The sequence below is a fragment of the Pleurodeles waltl genome, chromosome 3_1 (genome assembly GCF_031143425.1).
Source record: "Pleurodeles waltl isolate 20211129_DDA chromosome 3_1, aPleWal1.hap1.20221129, whole genome shotgun sequence".
Lineage (NCBI taxonomy): Eukaryota > Metazoa > Chordata > Amphibia > Caudata > Salamandridae > Pleurodeles > Pleurodeles waltl.
The window spans coordinates 785,787,349-785,804,154 of record NC_090440.1 but is presented as its reverse complement, the minus strand read 5'-3'; the positions used below and the strand labels follow the sequence as shown (position 1 = coordinate 785,804,154).

At 40.8% G+C, this 16,806-nt stretch overlaps 1 protein-coding gene across 1 annotated transcript in view; it reads right to left on the bottom strand.

Moving 5' to 3' along the window:
- Nucleotides 1-2,309: 2,309 nt before the first annotated feature.
- Nucleotides 2,310-16,806, bottom strand: part of LYVE1 (lymphatic vessel endothelial hyaluronan receptor 1) — a 104,347-nt gene continuing 89,850 nt past the window's right edge. The window contains exons 4-6 of the mRNA XM_069223616.1: nucleotides 9,364-9,699; nucleotides 7,318-7,396; nucleotides 2,310-2,796 (exon numbers count right to left, since the gene is read on the bottom strand). Coding sequence (XP_069079717.1) covers nucleotides 2,556-2,796; nucleotides 7,318-7,396; nucleotides 9,364-9,699 — 656 coding nt within the window. The 3' untranslated portion in view covers nucleotides 2,310-2,555. The remainder of the gene's footprint in view (nucleotides 2,797-7,317; nucleotides 7,397-9,363; nucleotides 9,700-16,806) is intronic.

The window sequence follows — 16,806 nt, the reverse complement described above, 5'->3', positions numbered from 1 at the left end:
AATAATTCATAATTTGTAAATCACTGCATGCATATTCGTTAGGGACACACTGAAAACATGATTAAAGTTTACTTTTGTTCGTTCTTCAGAACTGAAAAATAAATGAAGGTTTTACTGAAAAGGATTGTCAAAATGAAAATGTTGTTATTAATAACGTGGTCCGAGTCATGACATAGTGACGTAGGTTGTGATTCTTGTATGGTTCAGGCTGAATAAATTAAGCGATGTGTAACACATTACACTTAGGAGCCTAGAACAGATGGTCTACTTCTTCTGCACGGACCTTTTTTTGGATAGTGTAAAAATACAAAATGCGAGCATAAGAAGTATTCAAGCCCAAATGAAAATGAAACCCAAGTACATTTTTATGTTTATTTAAGGCGTTATAAATGTTACACAGCCACATGAGCGTGTTTATTAAAGTGAATGTTTTAGATACTGAGATATTGCACATATGCAGTTCTCAATTGCAATACCGATTGTGGACAGGCTTTCTCACTAGTGTTTCTTTTGTGTTGGAGTTGGGTTAATGCACTCCTTTGGCGGGGGCGGGGGATGAGGGGGCGGGGGTTCCAGTCCAGCTGAATGCAGTTGTTACTTCTCCATGGTGATCATATCAATAGGGGCTCAAGAGGTGAACTGGAAGGCAACCTTCTCTCTGAATTTGCTGTCATACTTCAAGATTTCGTCTTCTCCATGGTTTAACCCATCTGCCCCAAGGCATTTATTTGAGTTGATTCAGATAGTGCTGTCTTCTGGGTGGAACTTTGGTTCTATGCTCCTCAAGGAGTTATTTTAGAAAACAATTACATTGGAAGCTGATGTTACACACAATAGTGCTCAATAATGAAAGTATTAAACAATAGAAATGCATAAATGGTTAAATGTGTACAGTAAAATAAAATCGTATTGCCCAAATATGCCTGTAGCCATGTAAGAATGAGCTCCTTTGCATCTTTTTGGTTGCGCTTCCATACACCTCAGATGGTGGGTGAAAAGGCTGCCACGCTGCTTGTGGTTATCTCACCAATGACTCTTTTCTACCCTTCTCTGTGGAACATATTGATTTTACACTTATTGTACAATATTTTGTACACTTCTTTGTAATACATCAAGGTGAAAGACTGTATGGTGTTGCTTACAGTAAAGTCATAGAGAGGTCAAAATGTATGTGATGTCAATTCCACTAACCCTACCATTATTGTTTAATGTTGGTACTGGAGTCCTGGCCATGGATTTCCCTGTCTTGCTTCAATCCCTGCAGGAACTACAGATGCCGTTAGATTTTTGCCACTCTGTACTACAACTCTTCTGTATCCCGGGACTTGTAGGAATGCGGCAAAGCATCAATGGGCATTTCATTTTCCACGTAGGATGGTAGTTCTTCTCTGAAGCTGTTATTAAAAAAATAATGTATAATCAACTCTAATGATCTAGTACCCTATTCTATACAGGGTTTATAGACATCACTTTGAAGCCGGAAGCACATGTCAGTAAATAAAATCATTCTTTCAACTTCGTTCAGATGATACTTTAAATATGGATGTAAGTAGCAAAGTCAAATGAGGCTGATGGTGAGAGTGCCTGTCAGTATTTCTGAAAATATATCTTTCCCCAAATAGAATTTTTTAATATCAGTCACAACAAAAAGCAATTTATAAAGCACTATAGTATTTTTATTAACAGTAGTTTCTCATAATAAATAGTCTAGTAAATAATAACAGGCAGATAATTTCTGAGCAAAGCTTTTTTTAGAATCTCAGTTAAATTTAGATTGATAGACTATTTAGAATCGATGGATGTTTTAATCTGACAAAGAGAATGATGCATTTTCCAAAGCACCGAAAATAAGGGAGGACACCAAAGTCGAAAACTAAATCAGTAGAAGGGTGAGCATAGAATATTAATCTTTTAAGTACAGGACACCCAATGAGCACACTTAGGGGGGCTCAATTCATTTTCAACACATATCTACTAACATTAAAAATACCTGAGAAATTCCTGAAGCGGTTAAAAAAATTATCTACATCAACTGCCACTCAGACTCACCTTTTTCACATACATGTTCATTTACTTTACCACATCGCTGGTTCCATCCTGCTATGAATCATCAAGAAAGATATTGAAGCGCAACATTAGTTAATCAATGTCTGAGGTTTAGAAACCTTACCCTATGAATAACAATTATTGTTGATTATAGCATGATAAATTTAAAGTGGTTATATTTATAAAAATAAGGATTCTAAACAATTTCGATAGACATTTCTCTGCAGAACTCGAATCTTCTTAAGACAAAGCCCTTGCAATGGTGATTTTTTGTATTTATTTTTTATTTCAACAATCATTGGAAACATTGGTTTTAGAGAATGGCTACCACGAAAGAAAACAAGAGCTAAGGTAGTGTTCTTAAATCTTTGCAGGCTGGAAAGATTTCCACAAACTACGAAGACTAGTGCACTGTGAAAGTGAGTGGTCGAAGTTCTATTATGACCTAATTGTTCACCTCTTTTTTGCTTTCTTTTTCATGTAATTAAATATCTGAATAGCAATATATTTTACACTTCTTCCACACTCTTTTCTGAGGCAGGTAGCTTGGCCTCATTGTTCTCAGTAGGTTTTCCATTCTGCTTTTGCTCGTCGTGGTTGGAAGAGTTTGTGTTATTTTTAGTTTCCTTCAATACCTTTGCTTCATCATTTTCTTCATTTTGGAGATTATTTTTTGTTTCCTTTAATACCTTAACTTCAACATTTTCTTCTTTTTTCGGCGTGCTTGTCATTGGAAGGGTTGATTTGTACCTTTGAGGAATAACAAAAAAATAAGCTCAGTATTATTAAAATGTGTTGATGCTTATAAGTAGTCCACACACCAATGTCAACAGCAGCTTATCAAGATGGCAGCAATCCACTTGTATTTATTGATGAGCCATTTATTTGCAGCCCTCAGCAAGTGGGAGTCATGAAGTACTACTTTGTATAAAATGAAGCATAACCATTTTCCTCTGTTTTGCTGCTGATTATTAGTATTACCACAGAAGTCGTTCTCCGCCATTTGTAATGTCAGAAAAATGGACAATTAAAGTTGTTCTCAATTGCTGTGTCATGAAAGTGGAGAGCGTCTTACTCTGTTAACCTCCATTCTCTGCTCCAGCTTACATTCTACTCTGCTACTTTGTGTGTTCTCTCTTGTGCTTGGTTGCTGATGTTAAAGAAGGTTCAGTGATGCAGCCCAGCAATGTGGAAGAGGTGATAGAGTTTAATGGAATAGCATCGCGATGTTCAATATTCCGTTTACGAGAGCTATTCTTATTTTACAGAGAGTGACTAGAAATGTTGTTCTCCAATGCAGTGCCTTTTGTGGCACCACTCGAAAATAAAGCCCACTAGTCATTAAAGTCATTACTGGAAAGAGAAACAAATTACTCTACAGCTTCTGGTTGTATGACTATACAACACATGCCTTTACCACAAATGTGTTTACCACGCACCCTTTACCACACAATGCCTTTACCACGCATGCCTTTACCATGCTAGGTAACTTTACTTAAAGTAAGTTAAACACACATATATATATATATATATATATATATATAAATATATATATATATATATATATATATATATATATATATATATATATATATATATATATATATGTATGTATATATTCACAGAAAGAAAAGAAAAACGTTACAGGGACATTATAGTTAGGTTCAAACTTTAAAAAACACACAAAGCCATAGAAATTCAGCAGTTATGTTAGGAAAATATAACTCGTGCCCTAAGGTAACTATAACTCGTGCCCCCTCCACGCACAGTTTTGTTATCCCTAATGTTATGGAAATGTTGTAGTTATATTATAAATAAATAAATTATGTCATACAAGATGTCATTACTGATGTAATATGTGGAGTTAAGCAGCAGTGCATGACAAGGGCGCAAGTTATAGATAACTTAGGGCACAAGTTATATTAAGTATAATAGGTATCAATAAGTATAACAATAACTGTTGAATTTCTATTCTCGTATTTTGTTTTTGTAAATAGGCAGACAATCTAGCAGTGTTTTCTCTGCAGTGATGATCCCGCAAACCTATTGTAATGTCTTTGTAATATCACTTTAGTGGTAAAGTTATTGGCCATTAGTTAAAGCTTCAAAATGTAGATTCCATCCACTCAGCACTTTTTTTTAAAGATCCCTGCTAGAAGGAGTGCATTTTAAGAATTAGAACGGATTTAAACCCCAATGTGGCCATTTTGAAACTTTATTTTATAAGTATCATTTGCTATCACTTGCATCATTTTCCAAATATATTGGCATTAAAAGCAACAGGTTCTGAATATGAGTTTGAAGACAAACTAATTAAGTCAGGAACAACTTCATTTTTTGCGCCCCTTCCTGCCCCACAGTGACCTCCTCCTCGGATTCCCTCACTACCACTGCGAAAGTGCCCCTCATCTCTCCATAGCTTCCCAATGCTGTTCTATAAGATCTTCTGCAGTAGTCTGGCCGCCATGCTGACCGGTCTACGCAACTCAATCAGCGGTTCTCTCACTATGCTCTCATCCATGATCGAAGCACCCATAGTCATTATTTTCAAGCCTGGGAAGGAGAAACACCAGTGTGAGTCCTACCGACCCATTTCCCTTCTTAACATTGATGCCAAGCTTCTTACTATCCTGTCAGCATTTCTGAACCTACTTATGCCTAGCCTGCTATCCCCAGATCAACTGAGATTTGTCCTCCATCAGCAATGCAGCGAAAATACCAAAAGAATCCTCCATGTAATTGATAGCGCCAACCGATCCAAACTGGAAATCCTGCTTAGGGCATAGACACTTAATAAGCGTTCAAGCATGTCCACTGGCCTTACCTACCTAGTAGCCACACTTGACCACTTTAGTTTTTGGATCGCAGTTTCGCAGCTGGATACTGAGCAATTATGGCCACCCCAGGGGCGACTGTTAGAGTAAACAGTCATATTTTGACCCCCTTTTCCATTTGCATGGGAAGCGACAGGGGTGTCCACAGCCACCCTTGTTGTTTGCGCTATACATAGAGCCCTGTGCAAAAGAGTATGTAGCAACTCATTATCACTGGTATCCGATTCGACGGGGAAGATCACACTATCTGCTTGTGTGCGAACAATATCATAGAGGCCCTGGATGACCCTCTGACAGCTCTACTGGTATTCCTAGAGAAGACAAGGTTGTTCAGAGAGATGCCAGGCTTCCGAATTAACATCCACAAATCACAGGCCCTTAACCTCTCAGTCTCCACCCACACAGAAGCACAGTTCTCCTGATGCTTCCTACTACAATGGTCGTTGACTTCCATCCCCTATCTAGGGATCCATCTGGCCCCAAAGATGGCAGACACACGCCACTAAACTCTCGAACCTTACTCATACAGGTCACTCATGACCTAGCTCAATGGAGATTGTACCACCTTTCGTGGTTTGGCTGGATTGTCGAGCTCATAATGACGTTTCTCCTGCATATTCTTTTTCTATTCCAAATCCTCTCAATCGAACTCCCACCCAGAACACTCAAAACTTTACAACGGCCCTGCACCATTGCATGTGGGCAGACAGATGCCGGCAAACGAATTGCGAGCAAAGCTGACTGCCTTCTACGGGGGGGGCTGGGTATCCCACATCTCTTAGCCTATTACCAGGCCACTGAACTTCACATCATAGTAGAATGGTCCAGGGCTGAGTCTGAGAAACACTGGCTCTTCATGGACCAAGCAGTCACAGGCACACACTTGTGGAAGGTCCCCTTCCTGAAGAGATCACAAAGGGCTTGGGGCCTCTACTCTTCTCCAGTTACCAGGATGGTGTTCAGGGCATAGGACAGTGTGGCAGTACATAAAGGCCTGACCTCATTTCCTTCTCCCTTGGCGCCTGTAATACAGATTTCACGCTAGGACTTGATCATGCCGCATTCCAACTGTGACAAACAAGCAGATGTCGATCTGTAGGCCACTGTTTTGAGGTAGATGGTATTCGCCCTTTCGATCACCTGAGAGAGAACTGTGCACACCCAGAGGCAGAGTGCCTCCACTACCTGCAGGTTCAGCACTGGCTTTCTCACCCTAGTTGAGTGCGAGAGCCCAAAAATCTCTAACAACTTTTGAGAAGTGGCTCATCACAAAAACCACAGACAACGATCACCGAACTTTACAGCATCTTACTCCATGTCTCTCCACTACCTAAAACCACAGGGCAAAAAACGCTTGGAACATAAGCTGGGCAGACACTTCACTCCCAAGAAATGGGGTGAGATACAATGTAGAGCTAGTCACACCACATGCAACTTCTCGAGTATCGAGACAGCCCTTAAGAGCATCACCTACTGTAATCTCACACATTCCCACATGCAGAAATGTTACCCTATGTACAGTGCAGAATGTTGGTGCCAATGTGGGCCACCTGGAACATTACTACACAATCTATGGGAATGCCCTAAAATAACACAATTTTTGGAACAGGTCCTCAGTGACATAGACACATGTCTAGACACACAATTGCCCAGATTTCCAGCCTACACGTTCTGGGGTTACCCAACACACTCTCCTTCACGCTCAAATGCTGCAGAGGCCAGTACATCGTTATAGCGTTAGAAGCGGCCTGCCAAACCATTCTTGCACATTGGCGTACCACCACAATCCCTACACATCTGTCCTGGCTTCACCCACTATGGTATATCCTGCAGATGGAAAAGTTGTCCCTAGTATTGACTTTCCAAGGAGACTACTACAGAGATCTTTGGAAACCATTTATAACCCTATTGTCCCAGGAGTTCTGAGACCTGACGTTCCCTAAGTACTTAAGATTCCTTCGTCTTACTTACACTGTCCCACCTACACCACCAGGTATGAACTCCGAGGTAGTACCTACACCACATATTTAAAGCTCCATCACATAACAGACACTTGTGATTACCTCAGGAGAAGGAAGGGATGATGAAAGGGAGGGTTCTTACTTGTTTTCTTTGTTTTGTCTTCCTGATATAAGCTTTGCTATGCTTACTGTCAGTTACCTGATTAGGCTCAAAAATAATAAAACAGATTTAAACTACAAAGTACCATGGAACAAGATTGATCCACTATTCAAAAGAAAACAAAAAAGAATGTGCTGTGTGCAGAGAAATGTAAACACAAAGTCAGAGAAAATGCAAGTCAATCAAGCCAAGGGTAACCACTGAAAACCCTTTTCTTCAAGGGCAGCAAACCCTAAAGGATAACTGTGTGTACCAAAGGCTTACAGAATAAGATACACCTGTTGAGCAAGGATTTCAAATCAGAAACCACACTTACTTTCTAATATAGCAAACTCCAAGAGCGACTGCTGCTGCAAAAAAGATCAACGCCATCACAAGTAGGGCAGTGGGGAGACCTGAAGATAAACAGTGATAATTAAAATAAATTGATGTACTTATAACATGTTTTACTGGGACACATTTACTTTCACTGGCATGACATAGATATATGCATGTACTAAATCATGAATCAAAACTTGTTCCCACGTTAATTAACACAGGTATTTTGGGAACCGATTCATAAAGAAAATGACTGAACAGAATGACACCAAATTTGCATGAAAGTTAGATCTTTACTCAAAAAGCATTGTTTGTGACCTGGTGTAACGCCATTCAAATTTGAAAAACAGAGAATTCGGATTGACCAAAAGGCCTTTTTTTGTTGCCTCATTTGTCCTCAAGGTCCAATACTGGTCCCACTGGAATAAGTAATCTGATTTGCTGGCAGCGACCATAGGTGAAATGTTGTAACTGCCATTTCAAGTCTTGCCCCCCATGTTTAGCACAATAATTGACAGGTAAGGGGGGAGTGTAGGGGTACCTTGAAACCATGGCTCTTGTGGGGGAGGACCTAGCACAGGACAAGGCCCTGCTTGTGCAGTGCCTTCTGTGGTATTCCCACAGTACCTCACAGGGTGGTGGCTCTGCATCCCGTGGGAGTATTGTGGTACCTGTGGTGTGAAAGTTTGTTCTTTTTGCACCTGGACCCATCCTAGAAGTGCCATAGAGTCAGGGTATCCCTACCTTGCCCCATTATATGTTTTTTAATCAACCTCAGGGGGGCTGAGTCTACTGCCCTTTAATGGCAGATGCAATATTCTTTTCAAGTTGCGGCCAGTCAATCAGTTCACTCTGTCCTGCAGGACCGAGATGAGCAACGGGAAAAAGAGCTTCCCTGACCAATCAGATAACTCTCTTTTTTTAATTTACGGTACTGCAAGGGTCCTGTGGGACTCTCGCAGGACCAACTGTCCATAAATACCTATTTTCTAACCCTTTAAATCTCACCCTGAGCACCTCTTTAAAAACAAAGTTCTCAAAAACAGCTGAATGGGTCTACATTAAATCAAAAAAGCACACTTTCTGAGTAAAGTTCTAACTTTCTACCAAATTTTGGTGCAATTCAGATCGGCTGGTTTTTATATATTGCTTCCAGCAATTTCCTAAGTGAATTAACATTGCAAAAAGATGTTTCGAGACCCCCTTTTTGTCAGCCTGTGCTGAATGGAGGACTCCCCTTTTTTCTGGAAAGTTTCATTAAAATTCGTCAAATGGCACCAAAGTTATTATCAAAACAAATAATGCTCTAACTGTAACTACAAAGAGCAAATTTTATATATATATATATATATATATATATATACATCCTTGGTATTCACAGCATGTTACTCCAGGAAAAAATGCCCGCGCTCTGGGACAATGCTTTAAAGAAATGTATTTACACTTACGCATATCAACCCTCACGGTCTTTATCAGAGCATTATTACCTATGGGGGTCGATACGCGTGAGCTTAAATACATTTCTTTATAGCATCATTCCCGAGTGCGGGCCCTTTTTCCTGGAGTAACACACTGTGAATACCAAGGATTGGTTGTGCATTATTTGCTGGTCCTGCAACTATTTGCCCAGCACCAACCCGCTGGTGGATGTGATTTGTGGAAGGCAGGTCTGTGTTAACACTGTAGTAAATGCATGCCACTGCCTTCTCAGGTATTTCTCCAAGGAAGTGGCACTGCTTTAGGTGGGAAGATGGAGGTTTCAAACCTTGATCAACCATGAACAAAGCAGGTAGAGCTGAAACATGTTGGATTCACTGTCTTTACAAATAAAGCAGCCTGGAACGGTTGATCAAGTGCCATGTTTTTCTGTGTACTGAGAAGGCGGATGCAAATTTTCCTACCAAATACAGGCTCATGCTGAAAGTCCTCTGATACTAATTGGTAGAAGGTAGGCTGAGTTGCTTTAACTAGACAAAGTTTCCAACCCGAAATGTGCAGCGTGTCTTGCTGCTAATCAAAATTACTTACTGTTCCTTTAATTTACCTCCAAATATGACTTGTTCAGATGTAAGAGTTCCTCTGCTTGGAGGTGCTGTTGTTTCTTCCATTACTTCTACTGTATTCAATGATTCAAAAAATGAGGAGGGGGCTGTTGGTTTGATGACTGCCGTCTTCACGTTAACTAGTCGTCTAGTGATAGAAGGGAAAGTAGTATGAATCTCTTTTATATCTTGCTCAGATGGTTTAGGCCCGGCAGACGTTTTCCAGGTTGATCTTGAGGTAGCTGCAGCTGTTACTGAGTCAAACAGTGAAGATAATCCAGGTGTTCCCGACAAGGTAGTTGTGATAACATCTGGTTTGCAGGAGTTAATCCATGTGTCTAAATTGGAAAAATGAATAATTATAAAAGGGGCTATAATGTTACATTTATTGCTATTTTCCAAAATGTTGCTTCCATATTTCTCAAATATAATGCTTAAATCTTGGAAAACAATACTCCTAGCCATTGTCAAAGACTATTTGTTATGCTTAATTAATCCACCTGGCAGGCTGTAGGGATGTAGAGACTAACATTTGTTTCTGTTGCTTTTGCTATTTTTATTTTCCCAAAGCAAACTGGCGAGAGAAACATTTGAGGCTGAAGTAAATAATTACCACTAGGAAGTGTGTAGAGATGGGTACAAAGATGCAACTCATGACTACAGTTAAAGAAAGGAGAGTCAAGGTCCAAACATTAAATACGTTTAATTTCTTCATAAAGTAAAGTTTTTAGCTGCTAACTGCATACATGTTGAAAAGTAATTTTAAAGGGAAACTAAAGAAAATAAGATTAAATATTCCACTCAAAGTCGATGGCAGCAACTGTTAACATAGTCTTATTTGGAACACAACAGAAGTCAATGGAAAAAATGGAAACGTGAAAAAAATCACTAAATTGATAATTTAAAATATGGTGACCAGCTTGCAAATTAGCTGCTGCCTGGGGACTAAACACCCTGCTGTTTTGGACCACCGTGTTTTATTATTCTTTTAAATTGTAACACATAGCATCAACTACATTCAGTGGACAGTGAGGGGAAATAAACCAAAGAACTGTGCCCTCCCAAATCATGGTGTCCAGACCAGTGGTTCGCAAACTGTGGGTCTCGAACCCCTGGTGTGTCAGGAGCTGATTTTTGGTGGGTCCCGAAAGTCAGAGCAATAAATAAAGATGCCTTTATGTTCTGTGTGTAGCTTATTAAACATGCCAGCGATTCAAAGACAGAGGTAACGCAAGGCTGCTTTGTTCCTTTAACATGGAATTTTGTGTTTACTTTTCTTTCTCTGACTGTGAAGTGAGAGGAGTTTTTAAAGTGAATTATGAGACAATGTAGTATGTTGTTTTCGCAATACACAGCAAAATGTATATACCTGTAAATGAACTGTATGTACCCTGTAGTTAGGAAAGCAACAATGAAGCTGAGATGTTGATGGTGATGCAAAAATACTAAATAGGGTCAGAAACTGATTACCACACATTATCAATTGGCATTTGTGTGCTGCATAGTTTTATTAGTAAAACTATGTCTGTGCAAATTAAGAGGCCAATTCAATGGAAAATGTGGTGTCTGTAAAAGACAATGCTGGACCACAAGATGCTTTAGTGACATTTAAAAATCACCCGCCTCATGTCCATTAAGCTAGGTGGGTTGCAAAAGTTTGTTGCTCTTAAAAAGTGGGTTGTACTTCTAAAACGTTTGGGAACCACTGATCTAGACTATCGCACAGCCTCCTGGTAAATGATTGTGTGGAGCTCACCCCATAATGCCTCCATGTGAGTTGGTTATTATGCCCTTTTTGACTAATTGGGAATGTTTGATGGGTATAATGCAAAGGAATTTCAGATATTATAGGTATGTGTGCTCATGGCACTGTGTAGATAAACAACCCAGTGTTCATCAAAGGTCATCTGGCTGCAGTCTACAGACGTTATTATTTTCCATTGCCAACATGTAATATATTTTAACTATCCAATCCCTCCAAGAAGGTGTTTGTTGCATGCCTCCAGAACTGAAGAGCTGTGCATAGTGCTAATGTAAGTTGTTTCCCCCTCAAGGACCTTAAGGGGGAAAGCCTTCGGGTACAGCAGGGCTAGTAGTATACTATGAGGGCCACTGGAAAACTGGAAATCAAAGATCCTGTTTATGGCCTTTAGGACATCTTCCCAATATTTTTGCAGTGTTGGGCAGTGCCAGACAATATGTGTCAGGGTGCCAATAGCTTCACAACCCCTCCAGCATTTGTCTGATTTGGAATTATCCCAATAATGCTGCTTCTCAGTCCCAATGTGCCAGCATAATTCAAGCTTGCTTGCAAAGCATTACTCTCCCTGTAGAGTTGTGTACTGTTATGTGTTTGTGAATCATATTCCGTTCATTTTCAGTTTGTTCCTGTTTTATCTTGTGCCCTACCCAGTGACTGGGGAACCCTTCCCACCTAATCCTGTCTTCTTTTGTGACCTACACCCACCTCTTTTTTCAGCACTTCTCTTTCACTTACATAAAAAGTCCTTGAAGCACTGAATCCAAAATGACTCTGGCTCTTCTTAAAACAATCCCCTATTTCGGTGTGGTCTCCTTCCTCTAGCAGGAACAAGAACAGCCTTTTGTTCTGCTGGGTTTGGAATGAGAAAGTCTATGAGGGCCCTGAACTGCATGGAAGAACTTCCTGATAGCTCCATTTGGAATATCCAAGTCAAAAGAGGTAGTGTTAAAGCTGTCTGTAGTTCTGCTAATTGCTTGTGCCCCTCTCCCAGATGGCTATTTACATTAGGTGGCCAGTTATCGGCAACGCTCTGCCTTCCTGGTAGTGAAGATCAGGCTATTGTCCTCTCAAGAGTGGAGTTGTCAGCTCCAGCCAGGATTGTGTACTGGGCTTCTGGGAGTGAGATCAGTGGCAAGAATGTATCTAATCTGTTTTTTTTGGGGGGGGGAGATACAAGGAATTCTTTGACATTTGCTGGAAATCAATGCAGGTTTTACAACACAATTCTCAGCTTGATATGGGCATGTTATGGTTGCAGACGATGGGTCAAGGATCTGTTGATGTATCTAAGAATATTCATTCCAAAGTTTGACTTTTAATATTCTGGCATTAAAAACATTAAGGCCCATATTTATATTTTTTAGCGCCGCATTTGCGTGATTTTTTCACACAAAAGTGGCACAAACCTACAAAATATAATTGAATTTGGTAAGTTTGCGCTGCTTTTGCGTCAAAAAATGATGCAAATACGGTGATGAAAAAGTATAAATATGGGCCTAATTGGTGACTGGTACATTATTATACTAAATATATGTGTGTATATAAGCATTTGTTTACTTTAGTGTCAAATCATGGAGCTTTGCTTGAATCATTCTTCAATTACAACTGTGCTTCCACTGGATTATGGCAAATATGAATTGATTGATTATATTGAACTGTTAAACTGCCTCCACTGTGGAAAAACCACTTCTTTACAAGTTACAGGCTGTTCTGGATGCCAAAGGAGTAGCATCCCTGCTCATATAGTGACCCCTAGTCGCAATGATCTCCATGTGATTTTTTTTTTTGTGTTTATCACAAACTTCTCTGATAGCATGCGAACCATAATATCTGATATTATAAAGCAAAATGTCAAGGTAAATGAACCACCAGTAGTATTTGGTATCTATTTGACAGATCAATCAACTCTCCGCAGTTTTTACCTTTTTATTTGGCACTGATTGTTAGAATGCTTATTTTGAGGGACTTATGATTACATCCCAACACAGATACAGATCTTGCAGAGTTCACAGAATTTTGAGTAGTGCATATTGTTTTTGCTTAGGTCTGCTAAGGGAAAATTCATAGATTAGAACCCATATTGTGACAAGAGGACTGAAAAAGAAAAACAAGTGGTAGTACTTGGACCTGAAAAGGAACCCAGTAAAGAACATAGGCGGTCATTATGAACATGGCAGTGTGGCCCGCCATGCTGGCGGTGGTGGGTAAAACTGCCAGCCGGCATAGCGGGCCACACCGCCAAATAATGTACCCCATGAGGGCCGCCATCAGCAGCTCTCACTCACCTCCAGGCTGCCTCCGTCAGGCAGCCTGGCGGCGGTCGGAAACATCTGGCAGGGCAGCGGTGCTGCCACTAGGATAATGTTTCCTCAGCCACCAGCCTTTCCCTGGCAGGTTTCTGCGCCAGGGAAAGGCTTGTGGAAGGGGTGCACTGAGGCACCCCTGGGGGCCCCTGCATTGCCCATGCACTTGGCATGGGCAGTGCAGGGGCCCCGGTGCACTGCCCCATCGCGCAGGTCACTGCCCGATTTTTGGGCAGTGATGTGCACAACGGGTGCAGCTGCACCCGCCGCACAGAGGCATTGGGGGCGGCTCCATGTGGAGCCGCCATCAGTGTCCCGGCCAGGCCTTCCTGTGGGCCGGCGGGCAGAAACAATGTTTCCGCCCGCCGGCCCACAGGAATGTTCCTAATACGGCCTGCGGGGTCCTGGGGACGCTGGCGGACAGTGTTTTGACCGCCAGCATGAACACAGGGTTTTTCCGCCGTGTTCATAATTAGGGCCATAATCTCAAAATGTAAACAGTCATCTTGATTTTTAAACTACATTTTCAACCTCTACAAATATCCTAAATATCTGTTTGCCAGGCTTATCAATCTCCAGACCAACAACATCAGTGAAGTACGCTCTCCACCAAACTCATGGTGTGCCCGGCTAGGTAGACCAACAGTTTGTTGACTATGAAGCCCACTCTGCATATATGCTCCCCATCCAATCGTCTACCAATTTAGGGTTTGGATAGCTTAATTTTGCTGTCTGTGACCAACGGGCGAATCCTGGCAGCGAGGGGCAGTAAAATATAAAAATGACTCCTAAACCAATGAAGGAACTCCCATAGTGTGGGGGAAATAGTTTTACATTTTTCACAAGCAAGCTCCTAACTTGGGAGTTTATTTTTGAAAAATGTCAAACTTTGGAAAACTGTAATGGCTGGCCATCATGTTTGACAGAGCCATCCATCAAAAGTTTCCAACATTGCCAGGAACCGCCATCACAGCAGTTCCTGCCAATATATAGAGAATGCCACTTGGCCGACATGACATCTTACAATTTAGCGTAAAGTCACCCACCATCAGGTATGCTTTTACTTTGTCTACCAAACCTTACATAAGGCCCTAACAGATGAAGTCAAGTGAGGATGACAATCAGAGTACAGAAAACCTGAAGAAAGATGGTGATATTCCCAGAATGGGATTGGAACCCACTTCCAAATGCTACAGGAGGCAACACCAGGACAAGGACTTCAGAGACCTCAAACCTACTGAATGATAGAAATTGGAAAAAATACTTAACTGAAGGATAGTACATCAGTCCCTAGTGCTTGAAGATGCAAAGCATTGATGCACAACCATTACAACATCACAGTCCCCTGTGGAGGAAAGAGTTCTAAAGAAATAGAGAATAGCATCCACATCTCCTACAAGTTTCTTGAATGAATTAAAAAAGACTCAACTTTTGTCCACTCCTTGACATGTATATAATTGGCAGGGATGCCTTTCACTCAGAATAGCAGTCAATCAGTGCCTTAATAACAGACAATAAACCCTCTTGTCTCTTTAGGTGGGCCTTAATACTTCCAAGCTATGATTTCCAACTCTCAATAAGGTCTGCAAAGCCTTGCAGAGTGAGTGAGACTTCAGATAGTTCTTTCAAGTTGGTTGAGATAGATCTTGTGTGAACCAGAATCTGCTGTTAGTTCTGACCACGTAGTCTCCAACTCTGAGTTGAATGGAGTGGAGTTTCTGGAGGGGTACAGCACTCCCCACCCTGTATCTCCTCTTCTGTTTCCACACAAGGAGTTCTCCTCCTCAAAGAAGGATACATTTGAGTGCTGAAATTACTGAGAATCTGCATGAAAAAAGGCTGATAATTCTTTTGTTGGTTAGTCTCCATTGCAGGCCCATGAAATTTGAATAGCTTGCCGAAGAGGGTTTTTACTAGCTGGAATCTGCAGTGAGTAATTCCAGCCCCCTCCACCAAGCTACTTGTAATTAGCATCCTCCCCTGATGCCACCATAGACAGGTATCATCAATTGCGGTGGTGTCAAATTTGGTGGAACTCCTCTTTCAAAACAGAAAATTTGCCTTGTTTTGCTTTGCACTGGTATCATCTGCTCGAACTTGAGAAGAAACAAAGTCCAGCACTGTAGAATGTGTCTGGCTACTAGCAATGTAAAACTAGGCTCATGCTTAAAATAAAGACTTTGGCAGTCATATCTCCTTGAAGTCACTGTGTCTTCGCAGTGGCTCTCGATGGGGAGACTTTGAAGACACATGCTTCCTACAATTGAGGATCTTGGATTTTGGCAGGAATATTACCTGTCCTTCATTTAAAAAAACAGATGATGTTGGAAGGTATTAGGCTTACTATTCTGAAATTGTTCATCAAACATTGTTTCTTTAGAAATCAGCATACTCAATCCATACGTGATTCATATTGATCACTCAGTGATGCAGGGATGTACACAATAATATAATTTTGGCATGTATTGTAAATTCCCATAAAAAAATTCATGAATTTGATGAAGTTGCTGGTGCCGGCTTAAGCCCAAAAGGCAAAACCAGCAACTAAAATTGCTACCTATGAGTGGAAAACTCAAGAAAAGTATAACGATATGGAGGAACATTAGCATGAGGTAGATGCCTCAGAGATCTATTGCTATTGGGTATTCCTTTGGATGGACCAATGTATATTAACACATCATTGTTCCTATGGGAATTTCTTGTAAAATGTCATACCGCTGGTTTCCTTTAATCTGTTTTTTTATGTTATTTTGTTTAATACATTTTCCTTCAGTATTATACTTTTTTCTCTTAATACTGGTTGGTACTGCCTTTGTCTATCAAATATTTATCAGGGCAAATCTTGCTGCATGTACTTTAGCTACAAGGAATTGACCAGAATGTTCTCAGTGAACTATGCTGTAATCGTACAGCATTGTGCTTTACTAAGTTGGTGGACCACCACCTGACATTTTCTAATCCCCTTTCATACAAGAATACATTAAGCCTTCTCAATAACCTGAGGCTGAATGTTTTGAAACTAACGAGAATCAGCTGATCAATCATCCTGCTGATCTGGCCTCCCTCCTCTCTGCCATTGCCTTGTTGAAGACTGCTGGGTTCTCTGGTGTAGGTGGACACAACTTTGTTTGTAGGAAACAGTTGGGAGCACACTGCCTGACACTCCAGCATGCAGTTTGCCCCATTGCATTATGGTAAATGTAGTACAAATGTGTTCTCACTTCATTTGTAGTCTGTAGTTTTTTTACCTTAGTGGGTGCAGATAGTGCTGTATATCTCTAGACGTGTTTCTGGGTTCAGCCCTTCATCAGTAGAGAACAGTAGGCTTTTTTGTTGGGTTACTGGAAATGCTGCTGGATGTAGGTGCACATAACTTTGTT